Source organism: Gavia stellata, chromosome 1 (assembly GCF_030936135.1).
Source record: "Gavia stellata isolate bGavSte3 chromosome 1, bGavSte3.hap2, whole genome shotgun sequence".
NCBI classification, from domain to species: domain Eukaryota; kingdom Metazoa; phylum Chordata; class Aves; order Gaviiformes; family Gaviidae; genus Gavia; species Gavia stellata.
This window is the reverse complement of record NC_082594.1, coordinates 129,354,076-129,371,970: the sequence shown is the minus strand read 5'-3', so window position 1 is coordinate 129,371,970 and position 17,895 is coordinate 129,354,076. Positions and strand designations below refer to the sequence as shown.

At 49.8% G+C, this 17,895-nt stretch overlaps 1 protein-coding gene across 1 annotated transcript in view; it reads left to right on the top strand.

Annotated features, from left to right (window-relative positions):
* Positions 1–14,390: 14,390 nt before the first annotated feature.
* CASQ2 (calsequestrin 2) overlaps positions 14,391–17,895 on the top strand; it is a 36,188-nt gene continuing 32,683 nt past the window's right edge. The window contains exon 1 of the mRNA XM_009814925.2: positions 14,391–14,796. Within this exon, the coding sequence (XP_009813227.1) occupies positions 14,563–14,796 (234 nt within the window). The 5' untranslated portion in view covers positions 14,391–14,562. The remainder of the gene's footprint in view (positions 14,797–17,895) is intronic.

Below are 17,895 nucleotides of genomic sequence, written 5' to 3'. Positions count from 1 at the left end.
ATCAATGATCTGGATGAGGGGATAGAGTGCACCCTCAGCAAGTTTGCAGATGACACCAAGTTGGGTGGGAGTGTTGATCTGCTCGAGGGTCGGAAGGCTCTGCAGAGGGATCTGGACAGGCTGGATCGATGGGCTGAGGCCAACCGGATGAAGTTCAACAAGGCCAAGTGCCGGGTCCTGCACTTCGGCCACTACAACCCCATGCAATGCTCCAGGCTTGGGGAAGAGTGGCTGGAAAGCTCCCCTGCAGAAAAGGACCTGGGGATGTTGGTTGACAGCCGGCTGAAGATGAGCCAGCAGTGTGCCCAGGTGGCCAAGAAGGCCAATGGCATCCTGGCCTGTATCAGAAATAGTGTGGCCATCAGGAGTAGGGAGGTGATCGTGCCTCTGTACTCGGCGCTGGTGAGGCCGCACCTCGAATACTGTGTTCAGTTTTGGGCCCCTCACTCCAAGAAGGACATTGAGGTGCTGGAGCGTGTCCAGAGAAGGGCGACGAAGCTGGTGAGGGGTCTGGAGCACAAGTCTGATGAGGCGCGGCTGAGGGAACTGGGGTTGTTTAGCCTGGAGAAGAGGAGGCTGACGGGAGACCTTATCGCTCTCTACAACTACCTGAAAGGGGGTTGTGGTGAGGTGGGTGTTGGTCTCTTCTCCCAAGTGGCAAGTGATAAGACAAGAGGAAATGGCCACAAGTTGTGCCAGGGGAGGTTTAGGCTGGATATTAGGAAAAATTTCTTTACTGAGAGAGTGGTGAGACACTGGAATAAGCTGCCCAGGGAGGTGGTGGAGTCACCATCACTGGAGGTGTTCAAGGAATGTGTGGACGAGGCATTGCAGGACATGGTTTAGTGGGCATGGTGGGGTTAGTTGATGGTTGGACTTGGTTTTTTCCAACCTTAGTGATTCTGTGATTCTGTGATTCTGCGTTGCTGCGTGGGTAACAGCTCCCGGCGCGGATGTCCCAACAAATTTTGAATTGGTTGGACAATTATCTAAAAAACAATGACAAGGTGAGGGTCTCAAAAATGTGAAATAATGCCTACGGGCTTCGTGGGGAAAGGTGGCTGGGCAGAGGTAGAAGCTGGTGTTACTGCCTGTGTCACTGAGCTGCTCTGCAAGCCCAGCCCTTATTCGAGGTGATGTGATCCACTCAGAAACATGCGCCTAGACAGACATCTTTAGAAAGCACGTTTTTGTCTACATTGCCCTGTGAGAAATCAGTGTCTGTGTGTGCTGAGCAGGAACACCACTTCTGCATCCTCATGCGTACCCCTTGCCATTTACTGTGGCAACTCAGTAAGGCAGCAACTCCCTCTGTCCTGGGCTTGTGTGGCACCAAGCACTGCGGATATCTGCTCCCCAACCCGGGGTCCTCGATGCTCTGGGAATGCAAGTGAAAGATACTTGCTTGCCCTTTTTTTAGGACGAAAACCCTACATGTGCCTTTAGGAACAGGCTGAGTGTGGAGAAGTCAAGGACAGCAGGCTGCAGGGAGCAACAGGGCAACCTCATTCAGAGGCTGTGGTCATCCCATCATCTACTTTGCCCGTGTCAGAGGAGACGGAGGGATCAGTCCCTGCCTCCTGCAGTGGCAGGCACACCACCATGTAGGTGACACAGGGGGCTATATCCCACCACCCGGGTCATGTGAGGGCCACCAGCTCTGTCTGATGACCTGGTCACCCTGCGGCAGCTGCTCTCTGTCTTCTGACAACTCCGAGCTGAAGCAAAGTTGCTTTTGAGCTTCAGAGCTTGGGTCCTAATTTAGACTTCTGCAAGTGGGCGCTGGGTCTGCGAGAAGGTACAGCCTTGATCAGCTACAAAAAGGCACCCCAGAGAGACTTCTTTAATTAGAAATCGTCGATGTGCATATAGCTGATGGTTTGTGAGAAACTGATGATGACTGGACATATACTTCTGATCAGTCCAGCCTACCCATCACAAATCAGCCACTCATAAAAAAGAGAGCAGAATCCCCTTATATTAATTGCACTGTATCATTTGATGAGCTCTATCTAGCTAAATCTTGAAGGACCTTCAGGAGTTGGGCTCTGATCCAGGAAAACAGTGACCCACATGCTTAACTTCTAGCACAAGGGCAGACCTAATGGGATGCAAAATTAAGCGCGGGCCTAAGTGTTTTCGCTGAGTTCGGAGCTATACAGGCTAACACTTCAGAGAACGTCAACATCTCGCAGCATGTCGGCATCAGCGGGGAGACGGATGGAGTGCTGCTTCCTAATTTTACTTATGTTAATAAAAAATTCCCCACCTGTGTCCAGTAATTTACAGGCAAAAAAAGCCAACCTGCTGTCATTGGGTAGCTATAGAGAGCAGCTGGTCATCGTGTTTGGTTCACTAGAGTTCAAGAAGTGAAGCGTCTCAGGGCCTGAGGACCGTGGGCAGGTTCGGACGCTCCTGTACCCTCTCCCTGGGTAGCGGGCTCACTGGGTTTCCTTCACAATGCTCCCGGTGGATGGGTGGTGTTTGGGCCTGGTACTCAAGCAGTGGTCTCCCAGCTCTCATTTGAGACACAGGTTAGGTACAGGAAGGAAATTTTGGATAAAAAAATAAAAATTAAAAATGTCAAAAGAAATACTTTCACTGTTTTAGCTGAACAGTTCTGTCAAATTAAAACGCAATTCTAAAGTCCTTTATATTACAGGATCTGTGCTTTCTGCCACTGGAGAGTTTTGGCTGGATATTTTTCAATTAGCACTTCAATTAATGTCATTGAGGGTTTGCTTGATACAATTATTAGGCAGTCTTCCCCTTTTTGGCATGTGCAGTTATTTAGGGTCACCCTGCCAGTGTAAATGATACCATTCGGCCACATACTTCTGTGTATGTTCACAACACAAGGGAGTCAAGAGGACCTACTTAAGTCCTAAGTACTCGGGGTCTTCAGCAGATTTGAAAAATGTTAAATGCCTCATTGAATCAGGCCCTGTCCTGAGTCATTTAGTTGCCTAAATCTGCGCTTTGTGGGTCTAATCTGGCCAAAGAGTCATCGGAACAAACTGTAGGAGCAACAAAAAAATAAAAGTTTCTTGTCTTCACAAGACTAACCTTAAATATCTAATTGCCTGTTTAAACCCCAAAAATCTGCTACTTGCAAATGAAATAGTAATCCAGAGATGAATGCAGCCTGAAATTGGTCTTTAAAAGGGCATTGTGCTCATAAATCTGCAGGCTTTAACTCAGACAAAATAGTAATATAAGTAGCCCAGAAAATGGCACTTTATGGCAAGGCAAGCATTGGTATCTTTGTCAAAAGGTCCCGGATAGCATAAGGAAAGCTCTGTAATCCTCCTGGGAATCTTCCCCTCTGTACTAGATTGAAATAGAAATAAAAGAAAAAAAAAAAAAAAACCCCACACAGAAAAAAAGGAAGGAAAAAAACCCAGACAAGAAAAAGAACTTGACCAAGAAAGAATGGTTATATTTACTAATTTAAAGCTGCATTTGTTTCTTGCTACTGGCTGGTAAGAACAGAGCACAAACTGCTGTGCTAGATCATTTTAGATCCTCTTTTCACATATGACATTTGCCTAACTGAACTAACAGTAACTCTAGCTCAAATTACTCCGTCCCTGCCCTGTATATCCACACCTGCTAATCTGGGGAGCTTTGTAGGAGCTTAGTTGCAGCCTTCAGCGTGCGGATGCTACACACAGCCCTGACCTGTAGCTCCCGAGAGGCGGAAGAGCCGAGTTTGCGGTGCTGGTTCCTGACACCACACACGTGCTGTGAGACAGAGGAGGATGAAGGACACCATCAACGTATAACCTCACTTCTTCCCTAAAACCTGTCACATCCTCTGAGCTGACTTGCATCTCCTGCCCACCAAACTACCCCTTGTTCAGGGGTCTCCAGCCTTCACTAGAGCCATGGCGCTTGGTTAGGGACGTGTTGAGAGCAACATCATAGCTTGTTCTCCCTGTCAAACCATGAGGAATATCCGATCGTTGGCCACAAGCCGGCATCTGGTGGTCTAACCTTCTCTTCGGTACAACTCCACTTGGAGTGTACCATGTTGTACATCTGGCAGCTGAACAAATAAGTCCAAAGTCATTGCTGATGAACTTGGAGGAGAAGGGTCCAAGCCATGTCCAGTGCAGGAGCCATGCCCTAGTTTTTGAGATCCTCCTTACCAGCAATGCCAACTAAAATGCACCTGAAGAAGAAAATTCTTCACTTGCCTGGAGACAGCCTGTCTCCCATGGGGATATAGTGGCTCACACTTTCCCTGTACCACTAGAGAAAGCCACACACCTCCCAGAGCTTACACTACAAACCAGGCACCGTATCTCCTATGCACCCTCTTTGCCTGTCCCTGGACCATTCTGCCATGCACCCCCAGGTCCCGTCTGCAGGAGGCCCCTGGGCACTCAGGGATGGAATCAGGAGCACACCCTGTGGAATGACTCCCCGCACCCGGGGGAGAGCTAACCTCTGCAAGCTGGCACGCCGCAGCGAAGGCGAGCGTTATAAATACGAGCGAACCCAGCAGCCCTTTATGGAAGCCACGGCCCAGGCTGCAGGCTGGGGGTGCTGTCAGGTGGTGCTTAGCTAGAAACCTCAGGTTAGAAAGGAAAGCAAAGCCATGCTCTGGCATAACACCCTGCTGACCCTGGGCTTGGAGAGACACAGCTAACTGCCTTTTCTCCAGGGAAGTGCTGGCTGCATGTTTTTGGGTGTGTTGGTCTTCTCTTTTGCATCCCAGGACAGAGCTGGTGCCGGAGGCTGCTGCTGGGGTCTCTTCCTTCTAGCAGGGCTCCTCTGAGCATCCAGCCTCACCAGGTGGAGCCTCAGCCTCCACTTCCCAACCTCCTACTGTGAGACTCAGAAGCGCTCTGTCCCAGGATGAGGAGACTCTTCAGCAGCCCAAGCCAGAGTCTCGTCAAGCATGGGTGACAATTTCTGAAGGAAAAGTGCAAAAAGATTCAAAAGGAGCTGTGAGATGTCTCCTCCAGCCAAAAAGCTGCTAGCCACCCTTAATTGCTGGTAGCAGCCCATTTTCAGTAAGGCAGAGACATGCTTCTTCCCACCGTCAGCTGCAACAGCAGTTTTTAGCCATCCCTAAGGAGCAAGGCGAGGTCTCAATCTTTTTGCTAACTTCCACCATATCATAGAATCAGTACAGTTGGAAAAGACCTGTAAGATCATCGAGTCCAACCTGGGGGGGGGGGGGGGGGGGGGGGGGGGGGGGAACACAACACAACCACAAAACCCACGCCACACAACAACAATAACAAGCCACAACCCACCCAACACCACACAGCACCATGTCCATCAAGCTACATCCCACAATGCCACATCCACTTGCTCCTTGAATACCTCCAGGGAGGGTGACTCTACCACCTCCCTGGGCAGCCTATTCCAGTGTTTCACCACTCTCTCAGTGAAGAACTTTTTCCTAATGTCTAGCCTGAACCTCCCCTGTCGCAACTTGAGGCCATTTCCTCTAGTCCTGTCACTAGTCACTTGGGAGAAGAGACCAACACCCACCTCTCTGCAACCCCCTTTCAGGTAGTTGTAGAGAGCGATAAGGTCTCCCCTCAGCCTCCTCTTCTCCAGGCTAAACAACCCCAGTTCCTTCAGCCGCTCCTCATAAGACTTGTGTTCCAGACCCCTCACCAGCTTCGTCGCCCTTCTCTGGACACGCTCCAGCACCTCAATGTCCTTCTTGTAGTGAGGGGCCCAAAACTGAACACAGTATTCGAGGTGCGGCCTCACCAGAGCCGAGTACAGAGGCATGATCACCTCCCTGCTCCTGCTGGCCACACCATTTCTGATGCAAGCCAGGATGCCGTTGGCCTTCTTGGCCACCTGGGCACACTGCTGGCTCATATTCAGCCGGGTGTCGATCAACACCCCCAGGTCCTTTTCTGCAGGGGAACTTTCCAGCCACTCATCCCCAAGCCTGTAGCGTTGCCTGGGGTTGTTGTGGCCGAAGTGTAGAACCCGGCACTTGGCCTTATTGAACTTCATCCGGTTGGCCTCAGCCCATCGATCCAGCCTGTCCAGATCCCTCTGCAGAGCCTTCCAACCCTCCAGCAGATCAACACTCCCTCCCAACTTGGTGTCATCTGCAAACTTGCTGAGGGAGCACTCTATCCCCTCATCCAGATCATCAATGAAGATATTAAACAAGACCGGTCCCAAAACCGAGCCCTGGGGGACTCCGCTTGTGACCGGCCGCCAGCTGGATTTCACCCCATTCACCACAACCCTCTGGGCTCGGCCATCCAGCCAGTTTTTTACCCAGCGAAGAGTGTACCTGTCTAAACCACGGGCCGCCAGCTTCTCTAGGAGAATACTGTGGGGAACAGTGTCAAAGGCTTTGCTGAAGTCCAGGTAGACAACATCAACAGCCTTCCCCTCATCCACTAGGCGGGTCACCTGGTCATAGAAGGAGATCAGGTTGGTCAAGCAGGACCTGCCTTTCATGAACCCGTGCTGGCTTGGCCTGATCCCTTGGGTAACCTGCACGTGTCCCGTGAGCGCCCTCAAGATGAGCCTCTCCATAACCTTCCCCGGCACCGAGGTCAGGCTGACAGGCCTGTAGTTCCCCGGATCCTCCTTCCGACCCTTCTTGTAGATGGGCGTCACGTTGGCAAGCCTCCAGTCATCCGGGACCTCCCCCGTTGACCAGGACTGTTGATAAATGATGGAGAGCGGCTTGGCAAGCTCTTCCGCCAGTTCCCTCAGCACCCTTGGGTGGATGCCATCAGGCCCCATAGACTTATGAGTGTCCATATCATCATACAGTTTGTGATTTTCAGGTCCTTCTGTGGCTCTTGACAGCAGGTTTCACACCATTTCTCAAGCATTTCAGTCCCATTTTTAAACAGAGAAGCTTTAATAGAGAAGCTTTTCCCTCTTTTGTGGCTGCAGGTAAAAGCTTGAGCACAGGCATACAGAAGCTGCTATGCTGGGGGAAAATCACAAGCAAGAGAGATCTCCTGGTTTCTGGGCTGACTTAATGATCTGAGGGAAGGGGATACCTGGATCATTACTTCTGAATGCTTGGGAATGCTGTGTAACTGTACCCCAGCTACATAATAATACCTATGGTGGGTTTGCTGCCAGTAGGGCTTGTTCACATAGAAGAATTTGAATTAAAAAATTGCCTGACGTAAAAAAAAAAAAAAGGCACGCCCAGAACATGCATAAAGGACTACCCGTAAGACATCAGTACTGCCTGGAAAGCCATTCGCCCTAGAAATGCACATGCCTGACGGCTGCCAACAGACTTTTTAGAGAGATTCAAGGCTGCCCCAGACTGTACAAAGTCCCGTTAGAGAAGAGGGAGGTCAAAATGGAGCAGAAATTCAAGAGCAGCAAATCCTTTCTGTCCCCTTACAATATTAAGGAGGGCGCTAAGCTTGTCCAGCTCATCATCTGAAAGGAATGAGGTTCCCGGTGGCACAGTGAGCTCACCCCAGCGCTTCCCGGCTGCACCCTGGCAGGCATCACGGTTCAGGCAGGGGAGGGGGAAGGTTTTGAGGGGCAGCACAGGAGGACTGGATGGAAGGAGTGCTGAGCTGCCACTCCAGTGCAACAGGTGTAAATCTGCTGGGCACAGCTCCGTCAGCAGCAGCCGGCGCCACGCCGCTAAATTAAACACCCCTCCGATCATCAAGATGTTATTAAATACGCCGGTGCTCTCATGGGTAGGAGAAACCCGAGGTGCAAGTGGCACCCCAGACCTCACCACCCCAACGTTGCCTGGTGCAGGATCCTCAGTTTAGACCCTGGCCCCGGAGGTTTGGGTGGTTAATGCATGCATGGGCACGTGCAGGCAGAGATATGGACATATGCTTAGACATACCGATCATGGCCAAAGCTAGGCAGGAGTCCAGTGATCCCACCTCCTCCAAGAAAAAGGCAGCCAGGCTGGGCTGTATGTGACCTAAGGGTTTCCAGAAGGGAACACACTGTGTCAAACCATGTGGTTTATTTCTTTTACTTTATTATTCGTAATTATATTATTCCTATATTATTAGTAATTGCTGAGGTCCCTAGGCCAGAGCTCAGCCTGCATCCATTCACACCCTAGCTCTTGGGGGACCAGCTTTGTGCCACGCTTTCACACCAGCTCAGGGCTTTGCTCCGGATCACCAGGTTTTCACAGAGATAGCCCAACACTCAGCTCTCCGCATCTCTCAGGGAACATGCCTGGCCAGGTCTCTCAACCAGCTCTGCTGAAAACGCAGCCAGCAATGGTTGTGTCCCCTTCTCCAGCTCTTCAGCATGCCAAAATCTTAAGGAGCCCGGAGTTGGCCCAGGGACCCTGCTTGCCTAAAGCACTAACCCCTGTTAGTCTAGTTTCTAAGCACCTTGCAATATCATACCATCCCCGGGCCCCACTGGCATAGTTCGGATGGAGAACTGAGACACAGAGGGATTTTTCCGAAGCCCCGTGGGAAGCCTGTGGAATGGAAAACTTGGGTGTCCATCTCCTACCCACAGCCACCTCCTGTCCCTCCTGAAGCACCCGTCTGCACCTTTCCCCCGGGGGGGCAATTATGCCCCTGTCCAGGGGCAACTGCTTTAACTCCTCAGTTGTAACTCACAGCACACGCAGGTGACATAGAACAGGGTGGGGTGGCAGTGACATGCCATGGGATTTGTCCTAGGGGAAAGTTTTTCGGCAGTGGCACTGGAGTTTTTCTGAAGCAGGTGTGTTAGAGGTACCTGGGCAAAAAAGGACCTCTCATCAGTCGGCTTAAAATTGTTACGTAGGGATCTGCACTGACACCAGAATGATTTTAGGAGTTCGTACATCAAAAATAAAAAGGTTAAAAGCCCCAGCACCAAATGCATATCACACCCCTCCTTGCTCCCAAGTCCTGCAGAAGAGAAGGTGGGCAGGAGGCCATTGCAGGCAGCAGCATGGCTGGGTCTCCACTCTGGCTGGCTTGAGTGCGTGATCGGCAGGGCTCTGGGGCACATCTGTAGGACCACGGCTCATTGTGATTACTGGCAAGGCAAAGATATTACTAACCAGGCTATGGTTAAGTCACACCTCCCCATTTTCAGGTTAGATAGAGCCAGAAGTCCAGATGCTTGCTCAAAAGTCTCTTCCAAACACTAATTATTTGCCCAAACGAGGCTGTCTTCCTGTGGCTCCGAAAAGGCATTGCCTATCAGACCCGAACACAAACAGAGCTCCCCTGTGCCCGGCCCCGCAGAGGCAACGTCCAGCAAACTGCAGGCATGGGCTTCCATTAGAGGCTCAGTGAATAAATCTGGGTCTGACTTCTTTAGGCAGGATGCCAGTTACCCCTTCCTCAGAAAGAGGTGTTTCCACAAACAAAAGCATGGGGAGCAATGGGACACCTAAGCATAGCCCTGCACACTTACCAAATGTGATTGGGGCCTGCAGAAATGTTCTTTCTTGGAACATTTTCAGCTCAGGGGTTTTTTTTACCATCTCTGTCCACTCATTAGTAGGATTCAGGCTTCTTCTAACATGTCTAACGCCATGCAGGTACGGCCAGGTACAAAGCTGTCTCCCCAGCTAGGATTCATATAATGCCGAGTTTAAGCTCTTCTTTCTTTGAAACTATCTGGGTGTATTAGAGGCAGCATCTGTTTGCTGGCTCCTGTATGAGCAACAGAAACAACACAGAAAAGCCTCCCATCCCAGTGCTACCTGCAGGAAGGTGCCCGGGGAGCCCCTCCATCCTTTCCAGGGTGGGTTGCCTGCGGATAAGTCGTACCCTGCTCCCACAGGCTGGCAGAGCTCCCAGTCCAGCTGGAAGGCGTAGGCAGGTCGCTGCCTCTGTGTCCTGCTGCAGGCTATCTGCAGCCTTTTCCAGCCCACCTGATGGGTCCCCCAGCCACCGCAGCAGGTCGTCTTCTTGATGTGTAGGGATCATAAACCCATGAGGAGGTAACTATCCCCATCCTTCTGGGACAGTCCTGGTTCTGACCTTCTAAACTACTTTCTGACCTGTATGAGATGCAGGTGCCAGACCAGCCCCCAAAGACAGAGACGTGCAATGATCCCCATAAGGTCGCACAGAGCAACTTTGTTCTGGGGGACAAGATGTCTAGAAAAGACAAGACTTTCTTGAAACGTTAGTGAGTGGAGACCCTACATGGCTCAGAATGAGTCAGGAGTTCTGAGTCATCTCGTTGACCTTCCCTTTACAACTTCAATAGAATTTCGTGTAAGTGCTCTTGTCTGTGCTGTGGTCTATTTTCCTCACCAAAAAGAGTGTCCGTGTGTCAGAAAATAGGAGGGTTTATAGCATCTTCTTATCACATGGCAGGTCTCAGGACACCTCAGTCAAAATATACGAAGATCTCTGGCAGTTTAAAACAGGAAAAAAAGCAAGGGAGTGCAAATGATACAACTTCTCTGCCTTGTACCTGCCATCACTGACATGGCTGTGTTAGAGTACAGGCAATGTAAAGCACCATAAAGGACTTGTCACCTTTCAGGGCTGAAGGGAAGGGAGAGAGAGGTAGGTTTTCCTCACACTACAGAGCTTTTCTTGAAATGACAGTGATCCCCTCAGTCTCCTTAGAAAGGTTCAGTGCGTCTCGGAGGCTTCCACCCTAATGATAGCACTCAAAGTTATCACGAGCTGTGACCTTGCTTGGCTAGCTGGTGGCAAAAGGCATATTTTCTGAATACTCCTATCTTGCAAAGCATACGAGGTCTTAGAAGCTTGAAAAGAGATTAGCTAAAGCAGAACCTTAAATCCTGAAGATCTGGAAAAAAGGCTCACCAAAGCATTTGGATCAGCAGTGTCTGGGGACCTCTTTTACTGTGTGAGTGAGAAAGGACAATGAAGGTGAGAACAGCGGCGTGGAGTGCGGCTGCAGCGGCCAGGAGGGAGGAGCAGCAAGTGGATATCCCTAATTTCTAATACAAGTAGGACAAAAAATCAACAAGAAGGAGATTTTTATTTATCCTACATCCCCACCCTGCATTTCTGCAGGCCTGAAGTGAAGGGCTGAGATCGTACTGTTTTGAGCACTTCTGTTGTATTTCTGTTGCTGGCTACCTATCCTCACAAAATTCAAAGAAACAAAGTAAAATCCTACTTCAGTGCATGTCAGGGGTGGTTTTGCAACTTAATTCCCTGGAGCCAGGATTTTGCTCAATGAATATACCCCGAAGAGCTTAGAGTGGATAAACCAATGACCAGTTTTTTCTTTAATTCTCTTTCTTCACCTGAAGTTTTGGGGCCAATTCTGAAGTTTGTTTGAACGACGTGGGCACCTGCCCAGGTGGATGAGCATTGAGCCCTATCAGCTCATTTCTCAGAGAGTTTTCAGGTGGATGGTGGGATGGTTCGCCAGGGAAGAGTATCATGCTGATTTCTAGAGGCAGGACTAAAAGATGGTTAAGGAGTCGGAGTCGGGAGGTTGAGCCTTGCAGTCAACTCATACCAGAGACTAACAGATGCCAGCTTTGCCAGGGAATGAGCTGAAGGGCAAATGTCCCAGGACACAGCACTGACCATATCAGTCCCTCACATAGCTCTGGCCACAACCACGGGCAGCTAAATGGGATCAGGAAGACCTTGGACTATGCAGAAAGATAGCACAAAGTATTTGTAGTGAACCTGTGAATGCAAAATCCAAGATTTCACAGAAAAGCTCTTTGTTTCCCTCATCCTCCCCTCCTGTGGGGAACTGCTATTGCTCCTACCCTATGGGGGAGGACCTGGCACACAGAGAAACCTTTTGTCAGTGTCCTGTAGAAATGGGCCTTCAACAAAACTCAGGTTCCCCAAATCCATGAGCTCTACACACTGTCCTTTTCTTGACAGTGATCCTGCCCCGAAATGTCCACTGGATTTAGCACTAACAGTCCCACTGAGGTCTTGAGTGGAGAGACAAAGAGATGGACTCTGGTGACCGTGACATACAGTGTCGGTCTGCTGGAGGAATCTCCTTTGAAGCAGAGGTGATGCCTAACAGTCACAGATCTTTGCTATTCATGCCACAGGCAGATAAAATAGATGTGTCTGGGGCTAACGAGGCAACAGTTTTTGTGAATAAAAAGCCTTTTTGTTCCTTTTTTTGATAGCAAAAAGAGGAGAAAATGAAAATTGGATTGTGTCTATTTTTAGGCAGATTAAAAAGTTATTCAGACTAGAGAGAAAGCACCTCAAAAATAGCTTGAGTGATATGAAAGTGGAGCAATTGCCAGGGATCTACAAGAATAAAAGGAGGGCAGGAGCCTGGGAAACCAATTTTGAAGTAGCTGTGACCATCTCATTTTCACAGCCCTGTCTGATGTCTGCCTGCTTTAAAGCATACTGTGATGCCAGCGGAAGCCTGCTCCTGCACCCTAAATCCATGGGGTCCTTTAAAGGCAACCAACCAGCCTGGTGTATGCCTGGTCATCCCACAAGCTCAGTTGTGCGTTTTACAGCCGAAATACTCAGCAAAAGCCTAGCCAGCCATTGCCACCCACTGTGACACAAGTCTTGCGTCTCTCACTAAAAGCAATCAGATGTATCCAGGTTTGTCACATCTCCCTCTAGAAAGGACCGCCGCTGAAGGGTGCCTCTGTAGGGAGTGTATTTCTAAGGCTGTCTTGCTCTGGCTTCTACCCACATTCCTCAGGCTTCATCATTAGGACTTCAAGTTGCAGGCAAACATGGAACTCCTGAAAAGGCATGAGCAGAAACTAAGGGGAGGCTTTGGAAATAAGACAGACTTGGAAACTGTTGCCCACAGAGTTTCAGTCAGTACGTCGTGGGCTGTTCAGGTTGGAAATGAAAGCTGAGGGAATGTGTGCTCCTAAGTCACCCAGGAGATGGGTATAATCTGCCCAGGGAAGTGGTTGAGTCACCATCCCTGGAGGTATTTAAAAGACATGTAGCTGTGGCACTTAGGGACATGGTTTAGTAGTGGACTTGGCAGTGGTACGTTTACGGTTGGACTCAGTGATCTTAAAGGTCTTTTCCAACCTAAATGATTCTATGATTCTATAATTGCTAAGTAACGCTCGCCTTTCACCCTGAATACTGAAATAATCCCAGCCATACAATTAAATGGGAACAGCTGGTTGGGGCGAGAGTTGCGTGCACCAAGAAGGGACATCACCTCCTCCCCGGTGCGGATGGAGCAAGGCTGCGCTGGAGCAACATGCAAGGAGGAGGCCTGATAAGGTCACTTGTCTGCACATCACTTTGGCAAGGGGGGGGAGACCCGTGCCCCCTGTCAAGCTCTTCTCTGCCAGCCCCTCAGCGTGCCTTCGCCAGCGGATCCGCGTCAGCCCCGGTGCTGGATTGCGGCCAGCTGGCCTGCCTCCTCCTGCCTGTCGCTGCCAGTCATGGGGCAGTGGTGACACCCAGTCAGAGGAGGGTGACAGACTGTGCCACCAAACTATTCTCCCCCAGCAGCGTGGTGCAGGTGATGCAGCAAAGAGGCAGCCAGCGCTGAGGTCCCGGGGAAGGGGGAACTGGTCATCATTCCAGGGAAATGCAGAGGAAGGAATATACGGGACTGCTTGCTGGGAAATGCAACAGGGTTCTGTGAAAAAACCCCTCAAGGCCAGCAGGCAGGTCCCATCGGCTAGGAGGCCAGCAGCGATGGTGGCATCTGTCCATCGTCTTGAGGAGAGCCCTGTCTCCTGCCCCAAGACACCGGCCTGGGCACATGCCACCTGCCCTTCATCCCCCTTAGTACGATAAGGTGTTAACAACGCATGGGGCTCGGTAACTGCTGTGGACATGGGAGGTTGCAATGCAAGGTGCCCTCTGCTCTGGGATTACAGGTCCAAGGGCCAGCAATTCTCCTGGTGCCCCGCAAGCAGAGAACATGCTTCAGAAAAGAGCTTGAATGTCAGCCGGCAGCGGCAGCTGATGCCCCAGGCAGGAGGAGGAGGAGGAGGGAGTCCCACGAGCGCTCACCTCCTTTGCTGCTGAGGAAACGGGACTTCTCCTCTTGCGGAGCAGATGAGTCTCTGAAACTATTTAACCTGAGATCTGTTATCCAAAGCCTAATCACTGTGATGCCCAAGGGGATACAAAGAGACATACCCTTATTATAAATTGCAGTAAATACCTTCTATTTTTGTTAAGCCCTAGTAGGACAGGCTGTGCCTTGGTTCCCTGTACAAGTGAAGTCTGTCCCTTCACAAACCCTGCCTGCGTATTCCCAGCATCGACATCTTCCACTCCCTCCCTCTCGCTCGCTCCCTCTCTCTCAGATGATGCAGAGTGCCAGCAAGTCCCTCAATGGTGTCATATCTGTCCTTTTTATTCATTGCAGGGTTTATTTTTAGCCTGAAACAACTGCTTCCTAAAAATGGAGTTCCTAATGACACGGGAGCTGGACACAGCTATGTAAGGTATCCAGGGCTTGGCCTGACAGCTTCTCCTGTCTGTCTCTTTGTTGTGAGCCCAGGACAGCAGAGTTTGCTGCTCCCCACCAGCCTTGCAGAGTTTGGGCTGATCACTAGGAAGGCAGCAGAAAGAGAAACTCGGTTCGAACTTCACCTGGAGCCTTTGGTCTCCCCCTCTTCCCAAATTAAGAAGGAGAGGGACATTTACCTGCCCTCCACTGCACTCCAAGGGCTTCCCTATGAAGGCGACTTGCTGGATCCTGGCAGGTTTTTACCTGCTTTTCTGCTGCAAAGCAGAAGAGGGACTGAATTTCCCCACTTACGATGGGAAAGACCGAGTGATCGACCTGAATGAGAAGAACTACAAGCAGGCCCTGAAGAAGTACGACATGCTCTGCCTGCTCTTCCACGAGCCCGTGAGCTCTGACAAGGTCTCCCAGAAGCAGTTCCAGATGACAGAGATGGTCCTGGAGGTAAGCGCTGCTGCATGTCCCAGCCAGGGTCAATACCACAGTGACTGGAGCTGTGGAGAGGAGCCACAGGATGGGACAGTCAAAGGGTCTTGTGCAGGGAGGGGGGGTGAGCACCCAAAAGTTTGGGTTTGTTTACTTGGATTTGAGTTAGCACCTGAGTTCTGCGAAGCCCATGAAAAAGCCTCTTTTGTGTTCTTCTGAGTTGTTTGCTGGGAAATAGGCTTTCTGGATCGCACGTCAAAAACCCAGGCAATAGCAAGTAACCTTGCAAACCTCAGCAACGTGAACTGAGCTCAGCTGAGCTTTCCCAAATCTCAGCACAGACCTGAGTCCGTAGCTTGACATTTTTAGATCCTTTCTCATTCTGTGCAAGCCAGTATCCCCCTTGTATTCTGGATTCAGTCCCATTTTCTATCCCACTAGGAGCAATCAGCCTTACCAAACTGTGCTGCAAACGGGTGTCCTAGCTCCACATCTCAAAAGCTCCCCGGCTGGTGCAGCATTCAATCCCTTTTTGTTTTTCTGACACTTGGTTGCCTGCTTGGAATCAGTCTGTAGCCAATTGTTAATCCAACCATTCACTTCTGTGCTGGAAAAAGAGTGTTGTTAATTCTTTGGTGAAAGAATGATTAATTAATCCTCAGTAAAATAAATCATGGTAAAAATTACAAAGTAGATTCATAGCATTCTTTCTTGTAGTGTAGCTGTAATCTAGGGAATCATACAGCGGCAAGCCTGGATTGTTAGGTGCTCATTTCTTACCGGGGCTTACAAATATTCCCTCTTAACTAAAAGACACATTTGCAAAGAAAGTGAGAATTGCCGAAGAAACACATAAGCTTTATTTATCAGATCCAGAGAGAAAATGCATTGCACTCCTAGGAGTATAGCAAATGGGAATTAGAAAATACACCTGCTGAGGGCTAGGACCTGCAAAAGTCCAATGTCAAGTTCAAAGTCTACTGACCTCCTCAGCAAGCCTGACAGCAAGAAAGATTCAAAAACTAACCAGATTTTGCTTACCTGTCAGGAAACAATCACTTGCTCCAGGTGAGCAATCAAATAACATTTGGCAAAGAAAAGAAAAAATAACACTGGAACTCCTGTTGAAATGTTTATGGTTGGTAGTATAATTGCATTGTTATTTAATAGGATAGCTATTTTGTGCTCGATAGATGGCAAACAGTTACTAGATGATACATATTTATAGAAACCTAACAGAAGCAGGTATCTGTTGTGTACTATCAGTTTTAGTCCACATGACACCTATACCCATGTCAACAATCAGCCATGTCAAGAGTGCGATGGCTACAATACAATCTGGCTTAAAGCTTTTATTTTGCAGGGCTTGATTCAGCAGTGAGTACTTTAGCTTAGGACTCTGGTGATTTGGTTTCCAATTGCCTCTCTGCCATGGACTTCTTATGTGACCTTGGGCAAGAAGTTGAGGATTAGATCTGCAGCAGACTTTATGTAATTGTAGTGCTCCAGCCCGCTAATGCTCAGCTACCGGCTAACCGTGCCACGCAGCAACCGGCACTTGTGGCTTGGACTTCAAAATTTCCCAAGCACTTGCAATGCTGATTCAGTGTATGCCTCGAAGTTTCACAGTCCTCTCTTGGACTGGGAACTGCAGCAGCAGCAATCTGACAGCCCAAGCATAAGAGCCATCTGCAGACTGAGCACTCCTTTGCCTCCATCACCTGATGGAATTAAATGGGGAGAAGGTCTCAGAAGGCAAGAGACGGTACCCTGAATAGGACACAGGCCAGCAAGGTGCTGGTGCTCCCAGTTTCTGTACTAACAGTTCAACCCTGGGAGCACTCATGAAAGGACCGAGCAAGCCAGGTATTAATCTGTTCCCTCTTGTGACAGCATGCACCTCCCTCACCTCAAGCTGTATCGTGTTGTGCCATGGCAGGGTGGGGTCACTCTCAATCTCCCCTGTCAGAGCTCATCCAGCTGTGGGACATCACTGATGTTCACCAGGACAGGGAGAGGGAAAGAAATGCCTGAGTGGCTCCGTGGCTGAGGTGTGGAGCCGTTCACCTGATGAATGCCCGGGATCGGTCTCCCTGGAGGCAGTCAGCAGCTGAACCCAGCTCTCTGGTAATTTGAGCAAGTACTCGGAGCAGCGAGCTGCTGGGTAGGCACAGGAGCAGTGACAGGGCTTCTCCTTCCAGCGAAACCTGGGAAAAGTTCACGCAGGAAGGCTTTCTGTATCTAATTTCAGTAGAGGGTTCAGGGCTCTGAGTGCTGAAGGTCCTTTATGCCTAAAATGAGGTATCTAAGAGGCAAACACTCCAGCCCTCGCTATTCCCTTCCAGCCAGCGTGGGCCGTTCCCAGCATCGGGTGCTGCCCGTGGTAAGATGCCTTTCTGGAGCACCTCATGTTTTTCCATCTTACTGTACTGAGAATTTACCTGCTGACTCACAGCAAGACGTGCCGCTTCCACAGCCTGGAAAACATCATGTCCTTAGCCCCCCTTCCTTACAATGGCACTGGTCACCGCCATTAGGAAGGTAGGAATTCCATTAGGAATAGGGAGCCTTCATCCAAAACACAGGCAGGTGTGGAACTAAGCAAAGACCTGAGCTGCGTGGTTAAGGGTTGTTACATCCTATTGCCTGATGAACATGAGTGTGTATGCACGTGGGAGGGAATGGGCTTAATGGATGTTAAGTTCGGAAAACCCCAAAATAGTCCACCCTTTCTGTTTCTCCCACATGCACCTTCTAAGAAATTTAAAATTCCACAGACAAAAGACCTGAAGAAATATCTTAGACACCAAGAAAAGAACAGGAGATATCCAATGCCTGGGTTCCTGCAAATTTGCTAGGATAAACTCCCAGATGTGCCCAGGCAGTAGATGGCATGGCATGTTGCTGGAGCAAGCAAAAGTCCCAGCAATGCCAACCAGTTCCTTCTTGACTCCAGATCCAGCCACCCGTTTAGGCTTCAGCATGTGGAAAAAAGCCATAGCTACAAAGTGCTCAAGGGCAAGATTAGTGCAAGCAAACTCTCCTCTGATGCAAGAATAAATTGTCCCTTGACCACGAGGATGGTTTCCTTGAAATATGTAGCTTGAGGTCAGTAAC